This window comes from Bactrocera dorsalis, chromosome 3 (assembly GCF_023373825.1).
Source record: "Bactrocera dorsalis isolate Fly_Bdor chromosome 3, ASM2337382v1, whole genome shotgun sequence".
Lineage (NCBI taxonomy): Eukaryota > Metazoa > Arthropoda > Insecta > Diptera > Tephritidae > Bactrocera > Bactrocera dorsalis.
Genome location: NC_064305.1, coordinates 42,413,723 through 42,440,335, shown reverse-complemented (window position 1 = coordinate 42,440,335; position 26,613 = coordinate 42,413,723). Strand labels below are relative to the sequence as shown.

General features: G+C 35.7%; 1 protein-coding gene across 17 annotated transcripts in view; it reads right to left on the bottom strand.

The window, feature by feature from the left end:
- The window catches only part of LOC105232171 (ryanodine receptor), a 90,113-nt gene extending 64,878 nt beyond the window's left edge, over positions 1-25,235 (bottom strand). For all 17 annotated transcript variants that reach the window (XM_049451151.1, XM_049451155.1, XM_049451156.1 and 14 more), the window contains exons 1-3: positions 25,098-25,235; positions 18,512-18,709; positions 9,584-9,787 (exon numbers count right to left, since the gene is read on the bottom strand). In XM_049451151.1, the coding sequence (XP_049307108.1) occupies positions 9,584-9,787; positions 18,512-18,565 (258 nt within the window). In that variant the 5' untranslated portion in view covers positions 18,566-18,709; positions 25,098-25,235. The remainder of the gene's footprint in view (positions 1-9,583; positions 9,788-18,511; positions 18,710-25,097) is intronic.
- Positions 25,236-26,613: the final 1,378 nt, after the last annotated feature.

The following is a 26,613-nucleotide window of genomic DNA, read 5'->3' as shown; positions in this document are numbered from 1 at the left end:
GCTCAGCACTCTTATCATGGACATCTTGATTATAAAACATATGTTATTTTTAGATACCTGCCTCTAATCTTTGTAAATAAAATCAAATTTGCACTTACTTAATGATGGCAGCATCTTACCATCCCAATGCACAACAAGGAATGGCGGAAGTGATGATTTAAACTTCTCTTTAACTCTGCTTAGATAACGTACGTCTGCGAGACGTACACTTGTTTTATTTTTCGTTCTCTCTCTCACAACCGTTAAAAGGGAATATTCTCGCATTCAGTTTTCTCAGTCGTTAACTGCAGAACAAATATCCAAAATAAAATATAATAATTAAATAAAAGATCTACGTAAAAAAATATCTGCAAAAGTGTTTCCATTGACATCCTTAAAGGACGAAAACTTGAATACGTCTCTCAGATGTACGTTATCTTTTCAGTACTTAAAAATAACGTTATTAAGCAGGGTTAATCAGCTCAGCTTGCACAGAGCGCAGGTGTTTTCTTTGATGATAAATTGACGTTTGAGTTATAACCAAAGCGTCAACATTGTGGCCAAGAGCTTCTGCAGCCGCTTGTAATATATAAACTGCATTCCGTACACTTACTTGGCATCGATCTAGGACAGAAACTAATTTTGCCGTTATAAAATGTTTTTGGCCTCTCTTGACTACTCTCGATTTCTTCAGTGACGGTATAGCTTCGGCTTGATCACTATCCACTTCGTTTGAATCATCAGAAATACTGCTAAATGATATTTCTCCCGGTTGAATTTTTTGTTCAGCAATATTTCGCTCCCGACGTTCTGCTTCATCATGCCTTCTTTTTTGCCTTTTTTCCTCTGCTTGCTTCCTCTTTGTCCGAGAAGAAAAAGCCTATCTTCTTCAATCTTTACGAGTTTCATAACATCTGCATGCGCAACATCAAATAAATTGTCCAAATTTTTAACAAAAGCTTTTTCTTTTTCACGATAAGAATCAACGGACTTTTTATTATTTTTCTGCAGAAAACGCCACACGTCATACAATTTTTGCAATTTTTTAGTGCAATGGTGCTTTTCTTTAGTGGGCAAACGAGCCTTTTCCCAAAATATTAGTACTTCTCGAATTACAAGATTTGCACTTTCACACACAGATAACTTTACTACACGAATATTAAAAAAAAGTACCTGTAGAACTTGCTTATTTCATGGTAGTTTCGAGCCCAGAATACTCAAGTTAATCGAACCAACCAAAAATATTTTATTTTTATTTCTTAAATCCATTTCACTTCAAATCACTCTTTCTTGCTTGTAAATATAAACAGAATGAGCTCACCGTAAAATGAGCAACGCCAAAAAGCATTGACGCCGAGACGGTGTAACGGTACTACATATCTTGCTCATCAAAGAATCATAGTGCAAACAATACCAAAACAATAACGTAAGTGTTAGCAAAAGGCGTCTAGACGAAACGGTAAGTTGTCATCAATTGAGAAATATAGTTTTTGGAAATTGATTTTAACAAAAAATATGTTTTCTTAATTCAATGCATTGATAATTTGATATAGTAAGAGACGAAATAAACTCGAATGAAGCAATATAAAATAATAATTTGTGAAATGTAAATAATTTTTTGTAATGTATCATACATAATTCAACGAAGATACCATTGGGGTATGACTGACGTGCAATTAATAATACAATTTTCTATCGGCACTATAAGGCGTGGTCCGAGAAGCGTGAAATTTTCGTAGATTCATTTTCTTATCAAGTCTCAACTATTTTCAGCTTTCGTGACAAAAATTTCGAATAAAAGAATTTTCCCATACAAAGTAAGAACAGCCTAATATATGTACATGTATATACATATAAGTATACGTGTACATTTGACAATATTTCTATATTGGTAATCTTCTGATTAAGGTTAATATAAACGCGATTCATGCTGTCACATATACTCGTACTAAGTATTTTTCAGAATGCTGACTATTAATTTAAAATAAGCTATGATTTGTATACTTTCAACCAATAAAATTTTTGTTTAAGAAATCCACTTAAAATGCTAATTACTTGGTTAAATTTAGAATATTTCCAATTTATATAAAATTTTACCATGACCTGCACCATTGAGGTAGTTGTATTGGGCAGAAATTTTTATTAGCATTATTTTATCACCAGATGAAGTAATTGAGGAAAGTGCACATGCATACCGAACATAAAAAGGAAGAAAAAGGTAAAATAATTAAATATTTATGCAAATGAGAGAAATAATATAAATAAAGTAAATGACTTATTGATCTTAAAACAAAAGGTTAATTTTATATTGATTGGATCACACATATCTTTTATTTTCTATTAAAGCTAACAAACTATGTTTAAGCAGCCATTTTAAAGTAATCATATTTGATGTGAAAAGGAAAGGAAGTAACGTACGTAACGGTAATTTTTTTTTATTACAAACATTTTTAAAACTTTGACAATGTTTGATATCACTACAACTAGTTTAAAAAACTAACGAGCAGTTTGATTTGAATAACTTAAAACAAATTACATAGAAATTAATAGTAATATTCATACATATATGGTATATAATTAATTCCTTTATATTTTAGCTTCCAACTAAGCTATGTGGTTTTTTTCGGCACAATCGACTAGAGCGGCATGTGTCTAAAAAAAGATTTCTCGCCTCCTCGTTCACATGTGCATTAAGCCTTTTGTATTGGGCATCTGCCGGACTCTTTATTTCTTCAGCGACTGTATTCATCCTTAGGTCTCGACGAATATCAGCATTTCTGCAGTACCAGGGAGGATTTACAATGCCTCTTAGCACCTTCTTTTAAAAACGTTGTATAATATTAATTCTGCCATCATTGGCACATCCCCACAGTTGCGCACCATATGACCATACCAGCTTGATTATTTCTTTATAAAGAAGTAATTTGTTGTGTATGGACAGGTTTGACCTTCGCCCAATTAGCCATTTCATTTTCGACAATTTCAGATTAAGTTTAATCCTTTTTATTTTAATATACTCTCTCCAACGTAATCTAGCATCGAGCGTGATGCCAATATTATTAGCTGTATTTGCGTATGGTATGCAGACATCTAGAATACTTATATACGTAGGTTGATAAGTGATTCTTTTATTTGTAAAATTTTCATGAACCGATTTGCCACCGTTTAATTTTATTCTCCATTTTTTAGTCCAACTTACTACAGAGTTGATTGCATGTTGCAGGTTTAACGCAGCTTTTTCTGCTGTTTTTTCGGCTCATAGTGTTGCGGTGTCATCAACAAAAGTGGCAGTCATACTGTTTGGTGCTAACGGTAAGTGTCTTGTATACAGAATATATAAAAGTGGACCTAAGATACTTCCCTGAGGAACTCCTGCTTCAATTTCTTTTAGTTTGGAAAATTCATTTCCTTGTCAAAATGTCATGGTAAAATACGATTCTAAAAGAGCACAATACTCAAATGTCAAACGCGTGTGCAACGTCAAAGAATACAGCCAAGCATATGTTTCCCTCCTCCAGGGATTTTTCTATTTCTGATGTTATTCTGTGAATTTTTTCTATTGTTGAATGCTTATTTCTAAAACCGAACTGATGCGATGGGATCAACTGTTTTTCGTTTGATTGCTGAGATTGTTGCATGATGCTGTTTAATACTACTGAGGAACGCGATTTCACTATCCTCGTTTGGACGAAAGGTTTCAGCTAGGTGTTTTGCAAATGCATTAGCTTTATCACAATCACTTCTAGCCCAAGTATTGGATGCAACTTTTAATGGTGCAATCATCTAATCATCTTTTTTGTTAGCGGATAGTTGAGATAAATATTTATTAATTGACTCATTCTTAATATGAGCAATTTCTCGTTTTAATTCTGCTGTTGCCTTATTAAGGTTGGTTTTGTCGAGTGGTGAACGGGCTTGTTGCCATTTCCGTCGTAACTTTCTTTTCTTAATTAGAAGGATTTTTATTGATTTAGGGTAATTTGAACCTATAATTTCGCTTTATCTCCGGAGTATTATCCCAACGATAATAGCAACATTTTTTTATTTTACGGAAGTTGGGTGTTGTCGCATAGTTATAGTATTCTTGATATGGTTTTAAGGTAGTAGTCTGGTAACTTATACCTATTTTCATGACTACTTTGGAGGGTGGTTTTTTAAAGGAAAATAAAAATGAATTATCTTGAATATTTAGAGTGTTTTTATTTACATATTGAAAATATAAAAAAAATGTATTTGAAAAAATTTAATACTTTATTACTATTACTAGCTGACCCCGCAGCCGTTGTCCTGCGTGAAATTATGTATTTTGAAATGAAAAGAAAGTTAAATATATCATTTCATTTTTTTCAATGTAACGCAGCTTTATAAACAACGTTTTTTGGTTTCTGTTCCGGTGTACAGAAAAGATGGTTTTCCAACTCGTGTGCACGCTACGGCCGTGTGAAAAACATAGCATTTCCTTATTTATGCCGGAATACGTTTGAACTGAAATGGAAAATCGTTAGAACTCAAAGGAATTCGTAGAATCTAGCATTCTCCCCCTTATATTCGGCGCATGAAGATTGCAAAACATAATAACGACGGATCCTACTTTGAGACGCAAATGATGCGGTGGCATACCAAGCCTGTCCAAAGAATTTAGAAATACCACTGGATAATTCACGGCCTCGTCTTCATTGTCAAGACGATCGATCGATTTCTATGAGCGCAAGTCTCCCGGAAATTGACTTTGAATCTTCCAGTTTAAGTCAACAACATCGTTATTTTTGACAGCTAACATTGCGCGTGCACTTAAGGAATCGTAGTTACGATAATTTAGCCAATGTCCGAACATTTGTGATGAGTTCATATTTCGTGAATTGATATCGAGCCACCGGAAGTATCAACTGAAATTGTACCATTTCCCATTTTTAGCGAAGACGATGTAAAATGTCTTTGGCAACGAAAAGTATGCGAACTTCATTTTAATTCCAGTGATTAACGTGTTCCAGCAAATGTAATTGCTGGCTTACTTCTCCAAAACTTGCACACATCGAACCATTCACAGTAAGCAATGACTCAAATATAGTTGAACCGCGTACATTAATCAATAGCAACCGAAGGTAGTCGTTTTTTGGGTGGATTGTGTAAATTCGTCCTAATGCATTAGACACCTGGATGTCAATCTACTGATTGGCCTTGCTTTCTGCGTAACTATTTCTTCGACGATGCATTCCATGTATAATATCAAGGTATTTCCGAATAGAGCAATGTTCTCACAAACGGATCACTGATGAAATTTGAGAAAAAAGTCGACAATGTTAATTTTGTTGCTGGCTATGTTTCCACTGGCTATACTGTATTCTCTGGGTTGAAATACACTCTTTGTCCATTCTCCAAATTAACTGCGAAACGCACAACAGACTTAAAACGTTCATGAATTGTAAAAGTAAATATCCTACAAAGCGCTTTATTGCAGTTCACGTATCGACCGTATCGTTCAAGACCAATAATCGGCATGTTGCATCCTTTGGTGACGTACTTACAAACGTATTTTGTCGATTTCACCAAACTGCAATACTAAAAATTGATATGAGTTTTGAATATGAATTAGACAATAGTGGTGAATATAGTACGATCAATGTGTTGTCAACTTCGATATTCACTCTTCTAAGTTGAATGCTGAATGTTCTGTTATCTGGTGAGCGACGCCGATAGAGTTGATATCCATTATTTCCAGTTTGTGTTTCCGAAAGAAAAGCACGGGGATACTGTTTCGTGCATTTATTGTCAGACATACAAACCGAAAAGGGATTGTTGTGTCCGCAAGGTCCATGAACCATATTGGTTTCCACCACTTCATATAATACTGGATCTTTCTCTACATCAGGAATTTCCGGAGAAATGATTTCATCAATTTGATCTGGTGAAATCATCATCCACCATCCAAGGAAGAATGTGTGCGTGCCGAAAACCTCTATTTTGCCACCCAACAGCACCATATATACGTTGCTTCAAGATAAAGTCAATCAAACGTTACCGCATCCTGGGAGTACTTCTTGCCTTGCCTTGCCTTGGGCTGGCATACGTTGATGGTAAAACGAAAGCCGACCGATATTAGGGCGACCTCTTCGTGGCTTCGTAACAAATTTCAATCTGCAATTGACCTCTTTGTGTGAAACACACGTAAAGTTTTCTCTGAATAATTTTCAATAATTTTTCTTTTGAATAGCCGGAATAAAAAAGCAAGCGACCGAAATTAAACTATTCAAATAATTTACAAATCAAAATATTGAAAAACAAAACAAACAAAAATTAAAAAAAAAAAATTGTATGGAAAAAAGTTACTATTTGGAATTATCCAATTTATCGAGTTTTCATTGTTTTTAATATGTATTCTGCTATTCGGGGTGGAGACAAATCTAACGAATCAATAACCATGAAAATTGGTTCAGCAGATTACGAGTTATAAGTGTTCGAACAAACCCGTCTTTGTTTTTTATATATAGATTATTGTCACTCGAAGTTGGAACCTCAAAAAAAATGCACGTGGGTGGTCCAGGAGATTTTAGGTCTTGATGTTATCTGAAATCAAATATTCCTAATTATTATTAATCTTTAGACATGTCGGTCTGGTCGGAACTACTGAAGTTAAATGTCAAGGGTAAATAACAAAATAGCGGACTTTGAAAAAAAATAGTCCTTTTATTTTAGCAAAGAAAGAGTTGTAAATAAAAAGTTAGTGGTGAAAAAAATTCTCGTAAGTTCCGACGAGAACTATAAGTGTGTAGAACAGCCAGTCAAAATTTGAAAGCAATCGGTTAAGTAGAAAAAAAGTTAGGACCCGGGCCGACCAGAAAAAAATTGTTGTGATAAAAACGCGTTTAAAGTTCAACAACTCCGAGAGAGAGAGAACTCCGAGGCGCTATAGGAAACTCGTTATAACTTCCGAAATATTTCGAATTTCTGTCTGAAATTTTCACAGTATATTTTAAAGACATTGTACTTTCGAATTAAGCAAAAAAATTTCGATTTTTTGAACCCAAGTTCAAACTGCCTTAAATAGCATCTGCATGAATGTTCCCTCCCTGATTTTAATTTCTTCACATTACCACAAGTTCAAAAACATTAGCATTGAAATTCGTGAGATTAATTTATAAAGAACTACTTCGCTTACGTGGTTTTGAATAATACCGTGCCCCTGAACCATCGGTCTCAATTAGTTTATGAATTATGTTTTAATACAATAATAACTTCTGTGTTAAGTTTTTAGTTTTCTAGTTCCGGGTATTACGAATTTTTAACGTTATAATAGTTTTGTTCACCTAACGGATGTTTGCATCACTAAAAACTAATCGAAATTGATATGGAATATTGTATAAATAAAAGATCGAAATGTTGACGAGTTGAAATTTGGGTGATTGTGTGTCCGTGCTAGCGACAACTTGAGATTTCTTGATGAAACTTCCTACATACGTACATCATACATGTGTTCCTTCCACCCAATGAAGGTTGGCGTTGCAGATGTTTGTAATCGGAATATTGGCACAGTCACAAAATGGCATTAAAGAAACACTTAAAAGTTGATATAACTAAGTTCAAAATTAATATATAAAACTGTAATTTCGTACAGAGGATTGCAATAGTGAGAGGCACCTGTGGGCTTAAAATAAATAGGCTTGGCTCTACCCCATAATAACTCTGAGGTAAAATTCATTATAACTTAATTTGCTCAGAACAAAACTTTGACAGTGTTAAAATGTATGTAATTTCATTATAACCACACTCTTTATATAGGTTTATTAAATTCAATTTAAAGTACGATAACTCACTAAATAAATACGTCAGAAGCATTTCACAAATAGGATGGAAGGGATGGACGAAATCGCAATACAACCACGTTTACTTTCCATATAACAAAATTTCAAATTCTATAGTACTTATTTAATTCCCTCATCTTAATAGTACACAATATCGAGTATTTACTCTTTTTTAACAGTATACAAATCAAACACCTGGGAAGTTATCGGAAGAAAACTTTGCACAAATAGTGTCATTAATATCTATTACATCTAATTTCTTAGTATGAACGATCCGAATATCTGGACCTGAGTGGCTATGGCTAACAATGAAACTTAGAGATCGTTTTTCCCTTGCAAATTTGTGTTCTAGAATTGAATTCTAGATTGATCAATCTGTGAGTTATCTTATTAAACTAATGATATAACATAATGATTTTGATATTGTTATGTCAGAATGTCGAAATTGGATAAAATCGGGTAATACTACCCGTAGCCTCCTATTTACTCAATATCAAACTTCCCCTTGGATCTGTACCGTTTTTCCATCGGACTTTAAAGCGTTTATGTTGGTCAATATATGCCATATTTTATTGATATTAAGTGGGGAATTTTTTTCGTACTTCCCAAATAGCACAATTTTAAATTCGATTTGATTCTTGCACTTTTCAGTACACAAATTAAGAAGTAATTCATATTATGGGATAAAACCGTACCAAGGGAGGGAGAGAGGAAGGAGGCGTTGGAATTCGAGGTTGACATTGTTGTTTGTGTTAATACTGGTTCTCAGATAGACGAAATTATCTACGACTTCGAAGTTATGAGTGCCAATAGTGACCTGGGAACCAAGTTTCTACGACTGTTTGTTCGATGGCAGGACCGGAATTTAAAGACCGGAAGTCGTGAGCTGCTTGCACCATATGTGAAAGAATCATTGATCGCCACTCCCAAGTGAATGGCGTTCAGATTACTTTCCTCGCATGCGTGAAACGGCTCAATCCTCAAGACCCTAGGTACCGAATATGTAGACCCCAGTAACTATAGTTGATTTTTCACCGAAAATATGAGTAAATGTATGGGATATACAATTGAAATTCAGAGAGAACTCTTTCCTGTCGATAGTAACTTTTTTTCAAGAATTGTACTGCATATATCGGCCAGTATTTAAGTTATCTCAAAGAATATTGCAGAACTTGTTTTAGCATAACAGTGTATCTTTGTACCCAGAACAGATAAAATTGGGCGAAAATTGGACCTAGCCCCATATAACTAATATCAGCATTTTCGAACATCCGTCATGATAATGATTTTCATGTCGGTCAGTGTATGAGTAATATATAGTATATGAATATATAAAATTGTTTGGATTCCGATCCTCTAGTGAACATTTTACCTCTTAAAGTATTTCCCTGGCTTTGATTCTTGCAAGTTGCAGGAGTGTAAAATGTTCGGTTGCCTCCGAATTTAGCCCTTCCTTACTGGTTTTTAATATAAAATTTTGCAGCACCGGAAAATATTTCCCTTTTTTGTGAATTGCAAGAGTATAATAAGTTACACCTGAACTAAGCACGACCTTACTTATGATATTAATATTATGGGATTGCGATTATTATGAACATATTTGTAAAATATTGTAAAATAATCATCTTAGAAGATCGTGCTTTGCGCAATAATCTTGAACAATTTTCAAGCATTGTACCAAATTGAAAAACGTGGCATGATGAAATGGCAAACCATACTGAACACACTGACAAAATCAATCAAATTTATCAAAATATGTCATTCTTATTGGTAGACGCGTTATAATATAAGTTTTCAAAACTCACAGTTTCTGATCCAGACGCAGTTACTAATTCTTGCAATGCTCGAACTGATAGTGCCTGCTCAATTACGAAAACGCATTGGGATAGATCTGGCGGAATATTTTTGTCCGCTATATTTTCCAAAAAACAATGGCGATTACCAAATCCTTCAGCTGCTAAACAGACGCGTTCACCAGTTGCGGTACATGAGAGACAAACCATATCTTCCTGAAAATGACACGGGTTTTAATATACAATTATTAATAAATTATAAGAGAAAAATAATAAATAATTATAAAATTAATACTTAAATAAAATAAAGACTTATCAGGTAAAATGAACGCTCAAATGTAATATGTAGGGATATTCTACGCAGTCCTTCTCCTCGCTGTTTGCGAAGATTTCTGATAATCGAAGTGTCACAATATAATCCAACTCAGAGCGTGTTTGAAATCAAATCACAGTACCGACATTAGTAATTTCCCGTTGATTATAAAGTTAAAACGTAACCCCAGTTGTATCATCAGTTGTCAAACTTTTTTCTTATAAAATTTTGGGAAACATCTTTTTAATGAGCCTACGCTAGAATCAAATAGGCACTATTTGATATTGGAGCGTTGAGGAGGTAACTGTTTAATGAACAGCTACGTGCGAAGGTGGAGTTTAACCGACTTATTAACATTCATCACGTTGTCATACTCATGTATAAATAAGTTATATTATTAAACAAGTTATATTATTGTATCATATTTTGTCATTCTGACATACCCTATATTTGCTTCGCTTCGCGCAAAGTGCGGAAAGTTCTTCATTAATCAGGCACAACTTGAATGTTCCACAAACTAAATTGCAACTTTGCCCGGCCGAATTGAAATCATGATATTCTTAATTATTTATGATTAATTTGGCAATACCCTAACAGGAGAATGCTATCCGCTACAACAATATAATTGAATGCAACCTTATCCCCGTTCTTCTTCTTAATAATTGGTCTTTGATCGTCGAGGAGGAAAAGTTTTAAAGGATTTCGAAGGTGCTTACATACCAATGATGCTTGAAGTCTTAGATTGATTATTTTGGAGGATTTCAGTGTTAGGTGTACTCGACGTCCCCATAACTGCAAAACTCATACTGATTTAAGAATTTACTTGTAGAGTTGATATTTATTTTGAAGACTAAGTTTTGATCGCGGGCCTAAAAGCCAGTACATATTTTTAGTTCTAAGTTTGAGCTGCCTCATTTTCTCTATATTTGCGTCTTCCAAGTGAGTCTTATGTCCAAATGAAGACTTAGGTATTTGACAGTTTCACTTTCAGGTATTGTAGAGCCATTTAAGGGGCATTTTCGGTTCTAATCTTCTGTGTATTTACTTCTATCTTCCATTAAAACTTGTGGTAATAAATGCCGTATCATCAGCATAAGTTGTTACTTCTAAATCATTGATGACCGTCAGGTCAGCTGTAAATATTGTGCATAACAAGGGACCCAAAACGCTCTATAGCGGAATTCTAGCATCAATGAATACAACTCAGAAAATGCTCATTTTTCTTGGACATAGTATTTACGGTTACTTAAAAATGACTTCATCAGTAGATAGTAAGGCGCTGGAAGTCATTTTTTTATAAAGTAAACCTGGATGACATACTTTATCGAATGCTTGTTTAACATCTAAAAAGGCTCCTGCACAGTAGGGCTTACATTTGAAAGCACTCATGATAATTTTAACAATTCGATGACCCTGCCCAGGTGTTCCGTGTCCCCTTCTAAACCTAAACTGACATTCGGGAAATATATTTCGATCATCGAAACAGGTAACGCTTTCTAAAACTTTAGAGAATGTCTCCAGTAAACTAACTAATAATTATCTTAGCATATTTTCATTGACTTGGGTGGGTGGCGAGTCGAAGAATAGAATTACAGATATAAGTGGCGGTCTGATACAATTGTAAGGTAGAGGTCAAACAGTAAGTCCATCAAATTTATCAAATGCAAGCAACATTTTAAGTTTTATTTTCTTAATCTCAGTCGTTACTTCATTAATAGAATTTTTTCGAATAGGCAGAATCATCTGGCAAGGCGATCCTAGAAAGTTTTGTACCTAAGCAGTGTTCATAACTATGTATTTTCAATAACCGTGTTTCCTCTAGTAGGCCTCTTCAAATATTTGGTTGCCTTCCACAGATTAAGCTCAGGATTGTTTGGGTGGTGATTTAGATTCCATTCCTTCCTGTTTCATCATCTTTTAATTCAAGTAATTTCTATACTATATACATATGTACATATATCAATACTTTGCGTAATAATTTTGTATGGTTTTCCATACTCGACGCAGTAATCCCAAACGTTATACTGATTGGCGAATGATCACAGTAAGTCAAAGGTCTCCTTAATGTGAAGTTGGTGTTGTGATATAAAATCTAGCAGGTCTAATCTTTTTAGAGGATCACTAGGCAAGAGTGTGGGTTTTCTGGTAGAAATAGTTGAATAGTTAAACTTTGTTTTATATTTAAATAACTATTTACTTTTGGGTTAGTCAGACTAGATTCCCACCAAGTAAATAGTTGCTAAAACTTTCGAAAAATATTTCGTAGTCATCTAATTTAAACTCATAACGCGGAGGCAGGTAGATTGATATTTGTGCAACATATTTTGTTATTATTTTTTTCGGAATTTTGACTTCATCGATTTTTTGTTATTTATTTTGAACAGGTAGTTAATAATGATATTTAATAATATCATTAGATTATATGATTAGATAAGTATCATATTGAATCTCCCTTTCGTTATGAAACCAATTTAAATCGTCGAAGCATCGAATTTATTAATTATTTGCCCATTTCTCAACAATGGCTTCTTTTAAGCTATCAAATTGTCGTCCACCTTCATAAACTTTTGAGGAAAGAATGCCGCAAAGATCCTCACTTGGATTCAGGTCCGGACTTAGAGCTAGCCAATCCAATAACGGGATACTTTTCGACTCGAGAAATGACTTCGTATACTTTGAAAGATGTACAGCGGCATTATTTTTCCGCAAATGATACATATAAGTTCACTTTCAAGGAGATCCGTATACATTTGTGAATCAATCTGGCCAGGTACAAAGCAAATCGGAGACATTCCTAGTGAGCTAAAACTGCCCATACCATGAGAGATCCATCACCATGGTTACGCCTATAGCAAGTCTGCCGGAGTGCCTTGGATGACGCCAATATTTCTGATTTCCATCCAAACCATGGAGCTTCCAAATTAAACTTTTTCTTATCACTGAAGATCACTTTTTTAAACTCAATTACCTAAAACTTATATTTTTCAAAAATGCAAGACGGACCTTATTATGCCGGGGTAAAAGTTGTGGAACCCGAACTTTGGCATTATATTTCAAGTACAACGCCTTTCGGTGCTTTTGTTGTACCCTTTGCCTAGTTATTGATAATTTCAATTGTGCCTTTATCTACCCGCAACTCAAAGTTTTTGGAATCGCACCCTTCTGATTATTTTGGGCGTATTTTTGCGGTTTTTTTTAAATAATTAGTAATTGTATTTTAGTGACGTTGGAGTTGTTTCCCTATTTCACCAACTTTTACACCACTCTCAGACATTGTCTCAATCCGAGTCTTCTCTTTAGGGCTAAGTTCGGGTGTCACCGAACATTTTATACTCTCGCACGATAAAGTGATAATCGAGATTTCATTATCCGTCATTTACATATTTTTTTTATTTTGCTGTAAAATTAATTAGAATTAAATTCTGAGAGATTTACCGATATTTTCGGTGAAAGAAAAGCTTCCTTCTGCCATTTTTTCCGTAAAATTTTGTGTTTCTGACGTTTTTTGTTAGTCGGTTAACGCACTTTCAGTGATTTTCAACATAACCTTTGTATGGGAGGTGGGCGTGGTTATTATCCGATTTCTTCCATTTTTGAACTGTATATGGAAATGCCTGAAGGAAACGGTTCTGTAGAGTTTGGTTGACATAGCTATAGTAGTTTCCGAGATATGTACAAAAAACTTAGTAGGGGGCGGGGCCACGCCCACTTTTCCAAAAAAATTACTTCCAAATATGCTCCTCCCTAATGCGATCCTTTGTGCCAAATTTCACTTTAATATCTTCATTTATGGCTTAGTTATGACACTTTATAGGTTTTTGGTTTCCGCCATTTTGTGGGCGTGGCAGTGGACCGATTTTGCCCATCTTCGAACTTGACCTTCTTATGGAGCCAAGAAATACGTGTACAAAGTTTCATCATGATATCTCAATTTTTACTCAAGTTACAGCTTGCACAGACGGACGGACAGACAGACATCCGGATTTCACCTCTACTCGTCACCCTGATCACTTTGGTATATATAACCCTATATCTGACACTTTTAGTTTTAGGACTTACAAACAACCGTTATGTGAACAAAACTATAATACTCTCTTTAGCAACTTTGTTGCGAGAGTATAATAAAAATATAGCCAACAAACTGCAACAAAATACATTTAATTGAATTAAAAAATCAAAAAATGTTACTAACCAAATCAATTCTTACGGAGAGATCCCACCCAAAATGATCTATATTGCGCAAATATCAACTTTCTATTGAATGCGTGACTTTGTTTACTATGAAATCATAACGGGACTACCGATTGAAAGCAGATAAGAAGTAAATACATACATATGTATGTACATGGAAAATCACCACAAACCCTAAGTGAGGAAGCGTGCATAGTCAAAGAAAAACTAAGGAAATTAGAAATAACTGTACCATCAATAACAATGTTTGCAAAAATAACAATTTTACAATACATCATTATGCATATATTTAATTTGAAAAGCGGGGGCTTGTATATTTACTAAATTTACGTTATCTAGTTTTCTGAATTTAAGCGTTTTTTGCCAATTACTGACAGACGGGTGGTTCTTCTTCTTTAGACACCGCTTACGCGATTATAGCCGAGTTAACAACAGTGCGTCAGTCGTTTCTCCTTTTCGCTACGTGGCGCCAATTGGGTATTCCAAGCGTAGCCAGGTCCTTCTCCACCTGATCTTTCCAACGGAGTGGAGGTCTTCCTCTTCCTCTGCTTCCCCCGGCGGGTACAGCGTCGTATACTTTCAGAGCTGGAGTGTTTTCGTTTATTCGGACAACATGACCTAGCCAGCGTAACTGCTGGCTTTTAATTCGCTGAACTATGTCAATGTCGTCTCGTACAGCTCATCGTTCCATCGAATGCGATATTCGCCGTGGCCAAGGCACAAAGGACCATAAATCTTTCGCAGAACTTTTCTCTCGAAAACTCGCAACGTCGACTCATCAGTTGTTGTCATTGTCCAAGCCTCTGCATCATATAGCAGGACGGGTATTATGAGTGACTTATAGAGTTTGGTTTTTGTTCGTCGAGAGAGGATTTTGCTTCTTAATTGCCTCCTCAGTCCGAAGTAGCACCTGTTGGCAAGAGTTATCCTACGTTGAATTTCCAGGCTGACGTTGTTGGTGGTGTTAATACTGGTTCCTAAATAGACGAAATTATCTACAACTTTAAAGTTATGACTGTCAACAGTGACGTGAGAGCCAAGTCGCGAGTGCGACGACTGTTTGTTTGATGACAGGAGATATTTCGTCTTGCCCTCGTTCACTGCCAGACCCATTTGCGTTGCTTCCTTGTTCAGTCTGGAGAAAGCAGAACTAACGACGCAGGTGTTGATGCCGATGATATCAATATCATCGGTATACCCCAGCAGCTGTACACTCTTATAAAAGATTGTACCTGCCCGATTAAGTTCTGCAGCTCGAACTATTTTCTTCAGCAGCAGATTGGAGAAGTCGCATGATAGGAAGTCGCCTTGTCTGAAACCTCGTTTGGTATCGAACGGCTCGCAGGGTCCTTCCCGATCCTAACGTAGCTTTTGGTGCCGCTCAACGTCAGTTTACACAGCCGTATTAGTTTTGACAAATTCAGACATCGCGGCATACAGGCAGCTCCTCTTCGTGCCGTCGAAAGCAGCTTTCAAATCGACGAAGAGGTGGTGTGTGTCGATTCCCTTTTCACGGGTCCTTTCCAAGATTTGGCGCATGGTGAATGGTGAATAGTCGGTTGTTGATTTGCCAGATTTAAAGCCACACTGATAAGGTCCAATCAGTTTGTTGACGGTGGGCTTTAATCTTTCACACAATACGCTCGATAGAACCTTATATGCGATGTTGAAGAGGCTTATCCCACGGTAGTTGGCGCAGAATGTGGGGTCTCCTTGTTTATGGATTGGGCATAGCACATTTAAATTCCAATCGTTGGGCATGCTTTCGTCCGACCATATTTTACAAAGAAGCTGATGCATGCTCCTGATCAGTTCTTTGCCTCCGTGTTTGAATAGCTCGGCCGGCAATCCGCCGGCCCCTGCCGCTTTGTTGTTCTTCAGGTGGGTAATTGCTATTCGAACTTCTTCTTGGTCGGGCAATGGAACGATGGCTCCATCGTCATCGATTGGGGAATCGGGATCGCCTTCTCCTGGTGTTGTGTGTTCACTGCCATTCAGCAGGCTGGAGAAGTGTTCCCTTCGTAATTTAAGTATGCTCTGGACATCGGTGGCTAGATCACCTTGGGGGGTTCTACAAGAGTATGCTTCGGTCTTGAAACCTTCTGTAAGCTGCCGCATCTTTTCGTAGAATTTTCGAGCATTACCCCTGTCGGCCAGCTTATCAAGCTCTTCGGCCCCTTTCTTTTTCTGTCTACAAATGCGTCTCGCTTCCCTCTTCAACTCTCGGTATCTATCCCATCCCGCACGCGTTGTGGTCGATCGTAACGTTGCGAGGTAGGCAGCCTGTTTTCTCTCCGCTGCGACACGGCACTCCTCGTCGTACCAGCTGTTCTTTTGCACTTTCCGAAAACCAATGGTTTCGGTTGCAGCTGTACGTAAGGAGTTTGAAATGCCGTCCCACAGATCCCTTATACCGAGTTGTTGACGAGTGCTCTCAGAAAGCAGGAGTGCAAGCCGAGTAGAAAATCGTTCGGCTGTCTGTTGTTATTGCAGTTTCTCGACGTCGAACCTTCCTTGTGTTTGTTGACATGCGTTTGGTGCTGCACACAGGCGGGTGCGAATCTTGGCTGCAACAAGATAGTGGTCCGAGTCGATGTTAGGACCTCGGAGCGCACGCACATCTAAAACCCTGGCGACGTGTCTTCCGTCTATCACAACATGATTGATCTGGTTGGTGGCTTTTCGATCCGGAGACAGCCAGGTAGCTTGATGAATCTTCTAATGCTGGAATCCAGTACTACAGATAAACATATTTCGGGCCCCGGCGAAGTCGATCAGCGTCAACCCATTTGGGAAAGTTTCCTCGTGGAGGTTGAATTTGAACAGGTGGGTGGTTAGCATTTATAAATTCATATTATTTTTATGTATGTACATATATACTATATATATATATGATTTTTTGTTAAAATGCGACTCTGAAATTAAATTTATACCAATGTTTTTTGATTTAGCGAACAAATTTATTTAATTATTTTGAATGGACAGAAGCATTATCATATTATGCAAATTACTTCTTTGTTTAATTCCTTTTTCTAGAAATTTTTCTATTCAGGACAATGCATCATCTTGACTATTATGATTTTCTGTGGCCGAACTCTTTACGGAAACATTGGATGATATCGCTCACCTTCTCTTCTGGTTCTATATTAACAGCAGCGTTCCCAATATATGTAAGTATTTTAAATTGTAAATATGCGCATTACTATTATCTGGCTTAAGATCAATGGAAAATTGTTTAATACAAGTAGTTCCTTAGTAATGCGACTTTTTATGTTATTAACACCTCGAACATCATGTCCAAAATCGGCTTGAATTGTTTTCAGTGGCAAAGTAGGATGAAGATTTTTGATTACAACACGAAAAGCTCTTTCTTGGTTTGGTAAAAATATATGCAACTTAATAAGTATGTATTATAGTTTCTCATCATTTTTATTAGTTCTCTATACATATCAACCGACTTAACCATGATTTTTACATTACTATCTCGTCATAATTTGTTTTCTCTTCGAGCTCGTATTCAGTTAAATTTTTACCATTCATTACGTTATCAGGGTTTGTATCTTTCATGAATATTTCTTCACCATCTTCATTTAAAATATTGTAATGGTTAACATTATTTGAAGTGTTGGCTCTATAATCCTGTGCCCGTTGTTGTCTAATCGCATTAGGTGAGATATCCATTGATCTTTTTACTGGTCGTTTTCTTATTTTATGCTAATCCATAACGGCATCATCGTCATCATGTTTTATGTTATTTTTTATGCTTGCCCGCGATCTCACTGCAGGAACTTATTAGTAAGTGTTTTAATCGAATAAACGGTGTAAGCTTTAAGTGTTTTTTTGCCTTTTGAGTTTTATTTTTTGATTTGTAAAAAAAAGACTGATCTATGTCTGCTCTCAACTGAATTATAATATGAGTAGTAAAACTAAGAACACCGAAGCGAAAGTAAAAGGTGAAAGGCACGATGGGAGTTCATCTAAACTTATTTACAAATTCGCTACAAATAATCGCCGTTTTGTTACAAGCAAAATAGTATAGCCCTTAAAGGTAAAGATCAAGTTATCATTAAAGATATGTTTTCAGTGCTTATATATGTTTTTTGAAAATACTTTAAGTTTTAGTTTTAAGTTTACTAGAAGAAATTAGCATCAATTGTGGCAAATGAGAACGGACGAAAAAACTGAAAAAATGCTGTACGTGAAAAATTTACAGTCTAAGTTACTGTCAGCGTTTCATTCATTGTTGTTTCTTATAGAAAGGTTAATCAAGAATATGAATATGAATTAGCAATGAATTAAAATAAATTCGAAAATAATAATATTAATAAAACATAAAATTAAAATTTTATGCTGGATTATGTTTAACATAATGTGTTTTTATACGTAAAGTTTTTTAGGAATATTTCATCATTGTTTTTAATTTTTCGTATTCTTACCGTTCGCAGAAATGAAACATCATCCTGCTCGGAACCTCCTTCGGCTTCAGCCATTGTGGTGCTCGGTCAAAATTGCTATTCACCATGAAATGGAGTGCACCTTTCAATAATGAGCTTGATGTTAGCCTCTAATGTTTTTTTGAGAAAATCTCAGAATGCTTGAAGTTAAGCGTAGAGGCGTTATTTCGAAATTGAAAGCTGTAAAGAATAATAAATGCTATATTAGAAACCTTATTATCTAAAAATTGTATAATCGTGTTGCACATACAAAACTTTTGCAATTTGTATTGTATATATTTGCTATAACTCACGAACAACTTAAAAGAAACGACAATCAATTAAACGCGTGTTAGCGCGTGAAATGAGCTTTCCAAAAAGGTATAGCATGACCCGATGCGACGAATAAAACTAGTTCTACGCGCTTTTAGCGCCAACTTGCGAAAATACCACAAGACTTTTTTGACAACCTAATACTATATATATTTACTAGATATTAATTTTATGGGATAATGAATTTATACACAAATATCGGATTTCCGTGGCATCTATACTTAATGACGCTAATTTGACAATAATACAATTATGATTGTTTTCTTTTCTATATATGGCTTTATTTCGCATTGTTTCTTGTGTACATAAACCGTTGAAAATAAAGAAAATTTTATATGTTCTTTTATAGTACTTTTCTTCACCTAATGGTTGTTTGAAACATCGAAAATATATAAATATCTTCACCTTAAATGCAAAAAACAAATATCATCAAATTAAGATTTAATGCATATATTTCATAAGATTCTAAAGCTATGTAAATTAACGAAAAATAATAATGAATAATGAAAATAGAATTTGTAAAATAAGATACCCCCCATTTTATAAAATGGGAGCATAACTACTCTTATTCCTATACTACGTTTCATAGAAACTATTAAAAGTGTGAAAAAAAGTCAAAATCTAAATCGGTAATAAATTGTACATTGGCATGGCGCCTCCAAATTTAGACCAATTTCAAGCAAATTAGTTACATAATAGTAGCTTCCTTTATAATATATCATATTATTTCAGTGTCTTCTTCTTTAATGGAGTAAACAACGCTAGGCGGTTATAGTCGACTTGACAACAGCGCGCCAGTCGTTTGTTCTTTTCTCGATTCAGCATCAAGGCTTTCCAAGAAGAGTGATATTATTAAAACAAGCACACACTAATTGTTATGGAAATTCAAATTGTTAAGGAAATTATTAATTGCGGCCATAAAAAGTTGGTTATCATCGATCCAAAAACGACACCAAAAACGACATCAAACTCTCAATTTTAGTGAATGGGTGTTTATGAATTATTTGTGGATTTTCTTCGCACCAAAATCGACAGTGACAAAGTGAGCCTCTTCGGAGAAGATGATTTAAAAAAAAAAAGTCGTTATCATTTTAAAATTAGCTCATAGAGGAACTTCAGGACCTGAATGGCAATGCGAGGGACGGTGCAGATGAGAACCAGTTTCTCATTGAACCGATCCTTTAGTGCTCGCAGGTATAAAGGTTGTCCAGGTGAACCTAAATCACGCGGCGTCATCATCTGCTGTCATCGCAAGCAGGTTCCCTTCAGATAACCTGGACATTCTGCTAATACAGGAGCCATGTTTCCACAGAGAAGAGAGAGAGGAGAGGTCAGGGGCCTCAACTTGGACTGCAATAACGTTATCCGGGATCCCTCCAGTGGGAGAGCCCGAATATGTATAGTACTTAGTTAGGAGAAATATTGATTACTTCTGTATTTCAGAATTCCTAACATTAGACCTGGTCGCTGTGCAGGTCAGGGACAACTTCGTCATGGCAGCGGCCTATTTTCCAGAGACACGCATACTACGACCCCAAAGGCTGTGAAGGGCCTGGTGGATTAGTGCAGGAAGAACAGACTGCCCTGGTCCTGGGGTATAATGCGAGCGTGCACCACACTGAATGGGATAGTACGGACTCCAATGCACGAGATGAGTCTCTCCTTGAATTTATTGATAGTAATAATACATAAGTATTGAGAATGTAGTAACAGGGGGAAGTGCTAGACATCACCCTGAGTAACGAATGTCGGAGAAGGTCTCACAGTTGAAGGTGTTGTCAGAACCTTCACTGTCAGATTACAGGATCTTGAGATCTCAGCTCTAACGATTAAAAAATGTGAGGGTACTTATACGACCAGTGCTCTGTACCAGCTATCCTCTGAGATACAGAGTTCGCTGGAAACTGGGGAGGTAATGTTATGCGCCTTTCTAGTCATTAAAGGTGCCTTTGACACATCTCAGAGCATGGCAAGGGTATTTGTTTGATGATCGGAAGAAAGCAGAACTAACGGCGCATGATATCGATATCACGGGCGCACTTCAGCAGCTGTACACTCTTATAGAAGAGCTTTTGGTATTTCTCACCGTCAGGGCGTTACGCAAGTGAGGAAAGCTCTCTGATTGCCATTCACTTAGGAGTGGTCAGAAACGAGGGTGGCGCACTTGGTTTGAGCCCCACCACGTAAAAACTATAGAAATGAAAAGAATAATACCGCCTCGAATGAGTGACCCCTCTTTTGATTACGATAATAAAGTAAAAATCATACTTGGCGACTTATACGCCAAGGTGAGCAAAGAAAGTATCTTTGGCACAACGGTCGGTAAATTCTGACTGCAAGATGAAACATCCTCACATGGGTTGAGGCTGATCGACTTCACCGGACCCGAAATATGGTTATCTGTAGTACTAGATTCCTGCATAAGAAAATTCATGAAACTATCTGGCTGTGCAGCAAAACACGCAGGTCGATAAAGATAAAGATTGAACGTCAAAAAGCTGCAATCACAACAGACAGCCGATCGATTTGCACTTCTGCTCTCTGAGAGCACTCATCCTCAACTCAATATAAGGTAACTATGGAACAGCTTTCAGCTCCTTACGTACAACTGAGAATTGAGAGAGACGAATTTTGTAGACAAACAAAAAGATAGATCGAAATGCGTGAGTACGAAGAGCTTGACAAACTGTCAGATAGAGGTAATGGTCGAAATTCTGTGACAAAATGCGGCGACTGACAGAAGGTTTCAAGATCTGAACTTAAACTTGTAGAACCCCCAGAGATGATCAAGTGACTAATGCCCTGAGCATATTGAAGTTGTGTAGGGAACACTTCTCCAACTTTCTGACTGGCAGTGAAGGCATAACACCAGGAGATGGTGAACTCGATTTTCTAATCGATGATGAAAAAGTTCGTGAGCAATTACCCGCCTAAAGAAAAACAAAACGGCGGGGCGACCGACCGAGTTATTCAAACACATCGTCGATGAACAGATAAGGAGCATGTATTAGCTTCTTTGCAGAATATGGTGGACGAAAGCTGCCCAACGAGTGGGATAACCCCCTCAATATCGCATATAAGATCCTATCGAGCAATATTGCGTGAAAGATTAAATCTGCAGTCAACAAACTGATTGGACCATATCATTCTTACATATTCTAAGTTAGTCGCCGAATGTAGAATTAGGTCTACATACGTGTATTGTATATGATGTCAGATGTTGTGACATTAAGCACTATTACGGCATTCACAGACAGACTGTTTGTTCTTATCGTTCGGAAGTATGTATGAAACGTTACATACATCTCGATCGCTTAAATCGTTACAAATAACTGCTAGGAAATAGCAACCTCAATAAAAAGCAGTTAAATGGGAAAACTTGTAACATCTTAATATATAAAAATCACGTGTCACATTGTTTGTTTGCGATGGACTCCTAAACTACTGAACCGATTTTAATGAAATTTTTAACACTGTGTGCAGTTTGGTCCAACTTAAAAGATAGGATAGTTTATAATTCTCCTTATAGTCGCATTATTTATTTATTGCAAATTATTTGTTTATTATTAGCAAAGAGCTATCCACCAGTTGGTGGCGCTAAGTGCGGTATTGAGTGCGGTATGTTACAGTAGATGGCGCTACAAACATTAAATGAAAATGCGTTGTTTGAAGTTTATATTATTTGTGGTAAAGTTATACGAGTCTATGACTTCCAAAAAAAAAATAAAAATTGGGCGGGGCGAAGTTCGCCGGGTCAGCTAGTAATTTATATTTCTTGCAAATGGTATTATACAGTAGCGGACAAAATTAACGGAACACTTAATTGTAGTGACTATAAATCGATGTAGTGTTGTAGTCAAACTTTATTATTCAAGACGCTTTTATTTATATTTCTGAGTATACACATGGCTGCAAATAAAATGAATTGTGAAAAAAGCCCAAAACTCACTGTCGGTGCTTTCCTTCAGAAATATGCGAAGACTAAGTCTTTAAAACGAAAAACGGGTTCCGGACGCGCGAAGAAGACTACTACCAAGGATGACCACCATATTAAGCGGATTAGCATACAGAAAAGATTTAAAACAATTGAAGACATCAGAAGCAAAGTTCAGGAATTAAATGGAACCGAAATCAGTACGCAAACAGTATGACGGCGCCTCCAAGAAGCCGGACAAACTGCCTGTCGACCTGCCAAAAAACCACTATTGACAGTAAAAATACGACAAAAATGCCTCCAATGGGCGAAACTGCACAAAACCTTAACCAAAGAAGATTGGAGAAAAGTCATATTTTGAGGTGAGTCCAAAATTAACATCTTCGGTTCAGACGGGATGTCGTACGTTCGCAGAAGAGTTGGCGAACGTTTCAGTAATGAGTGTGTCAAACGTACTGTCAGACCTCTCCCCTGTCGAATGATCTGGTGGTGTTTTTCCTATGATGGTGTTGGACATTTGGCCTTGATTGATGGAAATATTAACGCCATTAAATACCAACAGATCTTACAGGAAAACCTAGTCCCTACAATTGAAGAGCACTTTTCCTATATGAACAACATAATTTTTCAGGATGATTATTAAATTTATGAACATTAGATACAAATCATTCAAAACCCAGTTTTACACAAAATTTCTAAATCTGGATTACCTCTAAGTCCCCCAAAATTAGTCCACTCCAACCCCGTAACAAGTCATGCTTTTCTGAAATTTACCCTAAATAACTATTAGGGTGGAATACTATTTTGATATACATATGTCATATAGAGGCGTGTACAAAAAATAATGGGAATTTTAAAATTAAAATTTCGTAACTTTGAAGAGTCCAATTGTCAAACTTTTTTATTTGGGGTACTCACAACTTGTCACAATGCAAAAATCATAAAATCATAAATTTTTACACTTGTTTAAAAAAATGTTTGCTGGATTACATAAAAAACAGTTTACGCAATTCTTAACGCTATGTTTTCGACTCGTTATAACTTATAACTTTATGAGACTGTATGAAACGCCTAATTATGTTGATATACATGGCCTGAAGTGCGATAAAATTTTCAGCTTCTTTGTCTGTAGCAGCCTCTAATGTTAGACGTGCTTTTATGAAGTTGGCGATTTTTATTTGGATCCCAACAAACGAGTTTAAGAAGCGTTTCGACGATTAGAAGAACCACTGGCATAAGTACATAGTATCGAAAAGGGACTATTTTGAAGCAAAATCATTAATGTAAACGAATGAACAATATTTTTTTTCAAAAAACAAAATTCCCGTTAGTTTTTGAATACACCTCTTAATCATACTAGGTAAATATAAAAATAACACTACAAGTATATCCCCTCTGGGCAGTGGTCCACAATAATTTTCGATAATACGAAAACACTTCTCATCTTTTATTATGGATAATTTTAATTGCATACATCCCAACTCTTTGTAAGTAGTTAAATACATATGTGCATCATTTATAATGCTTTTATTTTTTATTTGTAAGAGTACATCATACACAAACTGCCGGCATTACAACGGATGTAGTAATACATATGTATGTATACTGTTTTATAATACCACGTGGTTATTTTTGTATTTTTTACTCAATGGATTATATGTATGTGTATGTACATTTCTATATGTAACAATATTTACACTTCACTGTTATCCCATTTTAAAATAAATTCATTGGTTCAGGATCTTGTAATTTGTAATAATTATTAGTTTAACAGGTTATATGTCTGTATCTATACTTCAAAACACTAATTTCTTGTTTTGGGAATTTTTTAATGGATTTTTTGGTATAAATATACAAGAATGCCTATTCTCATCAATCTTTATAATATAGTACATATGCAGATGTATGTTGAAATACATAAGTACATATGAACAAATGTTTGTAGGTGGGTTTGTATGTATTTATTTTGAAGGCAAATGTGTAGAATTCGTGCAGTTAAAATTAGCGTCAATAAAGATTGCCGAACTTGCCCGAACTTTTAAGAGCACGCTTTCACAATAGCAAACCGACTTCCATCTAGGCTAAAAATACTTTGCAGTTGCTGCCTGGGAAGTTTTTCACTGAATTTAAAATTTGAATACGGTGAACACAATTTCAATACACTTTTTAATAAATATCAAATCAAAATTCTTGTGATATCAACTTATTTTAGTTTATTAGGTTTATTTTGTGACAACACGTTTATTTATATGTATTTAAATTTTTGATTTATCGAAATTTTTTACAAAATATATTGTAAAAATTAATTCTTTTCTGCCCTACCAACACTTCACCACAGTCGAACGGAATTACAATTCACCACTTGTCGTGTCGATAATTCTCTTCTGACTGAAAATAGGAGCAGCAGCACAGCAATGAAACGAAAAATTTCATGAAATCAGAAAAACGCCACTAACTATAATGAAGAAAAAAAAAAACTCTCTCAAGCACCTTAAAAAAAAATAAGAGTAAATAAATAGGAAAATGTTCTACTCTCTTGTAATGCTCTCTTATATGAAATAATCCCAGCGGGATAATGGCTCACTGCTTACATTTTTCTTTGAAGAATGCTTCGAAGAAAATTCTATGTACAATTCTTCGATACCAGGTAATGCATAAAAGCAAGCTATGCAGAATAATGGTTCGCCGCTTACATTTTTCTTTGAAGAATGCTTCGAAGAAAATTCTATGTACAATTCTTCGATACCAGGTAATGCATAAAAGTAAGCTATGCGGAATAATGGTTCCCCGCTTACATTTTTCTTTGAAGAATACTTCGAAGAAAATTCTATGTAGAATTCTTCGATACCAGGTAATGCATAAAAGTAAGCTATGCGGCTAAATTCTACTGTGTTCATATTTACAAGTCAAGTAAGTACGTGAAAAACGACAAATACAAATTGATGGAATAAAATTTATAAGCAAATTTGTTCATTATTTCGTCAAATCATCAAGCAAAAAGTTGGTTACTATTTGGTAAGTTTTTCCTGTTTTTAACATTGAAGGACATAGCTTCAAATTTATAGACATACTCTTTCAACTTTTTTTGTAGAATGTGTGAAAGTTGAAGGCTTCACCGAATCGGAGTATATTCACCAAATTCAAAAAAGTATCAAGCTCGCCAAAGGCCGTTTCTTCAAGTCTCGTTGCTTGGAAAAAAACGAAAAGAGACTCAGCCACAAAAATAAAAGAAAACCATAATGGCTAAATGAGTAGCGACCAACATCTCCGTTTTGGCAGCATCCCGGATCTTTCCGCTAGTTACCCGTCTTTATATATGTATATTTAACGTTTTTTAAAGCCTGCTGTTTTCAACCTTTGAATATTTTATATATACATACATATATAATATGTATTTAACGTTTTTAAACTACATATTTCAATTTGTAATAATTCAGTTCAGTTAAACACATTTTGTTATAACAATTTTTAAGTGCATTTCGCATAAAATAAAACCTTTATAACGATTGTATTGAATCTAGTGCATTTTTCTTTTTAATAAAAAGTGTGAATGGCCTATAAGGTGAGTTTTTGTACACATAATACTTATTTTCATACGAATATGCAATTTTTCTCATTGACCTTGGCATCAAAGAATTCTTCGTGAACTATGGCATCGAAGAATTCTTCGTTAACTGTGGCATCGAAGAATTCATCGTTAACTGTGGCATCAAAGAAATCTTCGTTTACTATTGCATCGAAGAATTCTTCGTTTACTATGGCATCGAAGAATTTTTCGTTTACTTTGGCATCGAAGAATTCTTCGTCCCTATGGTAAGCGAAAGGGGTGATCTGTTAC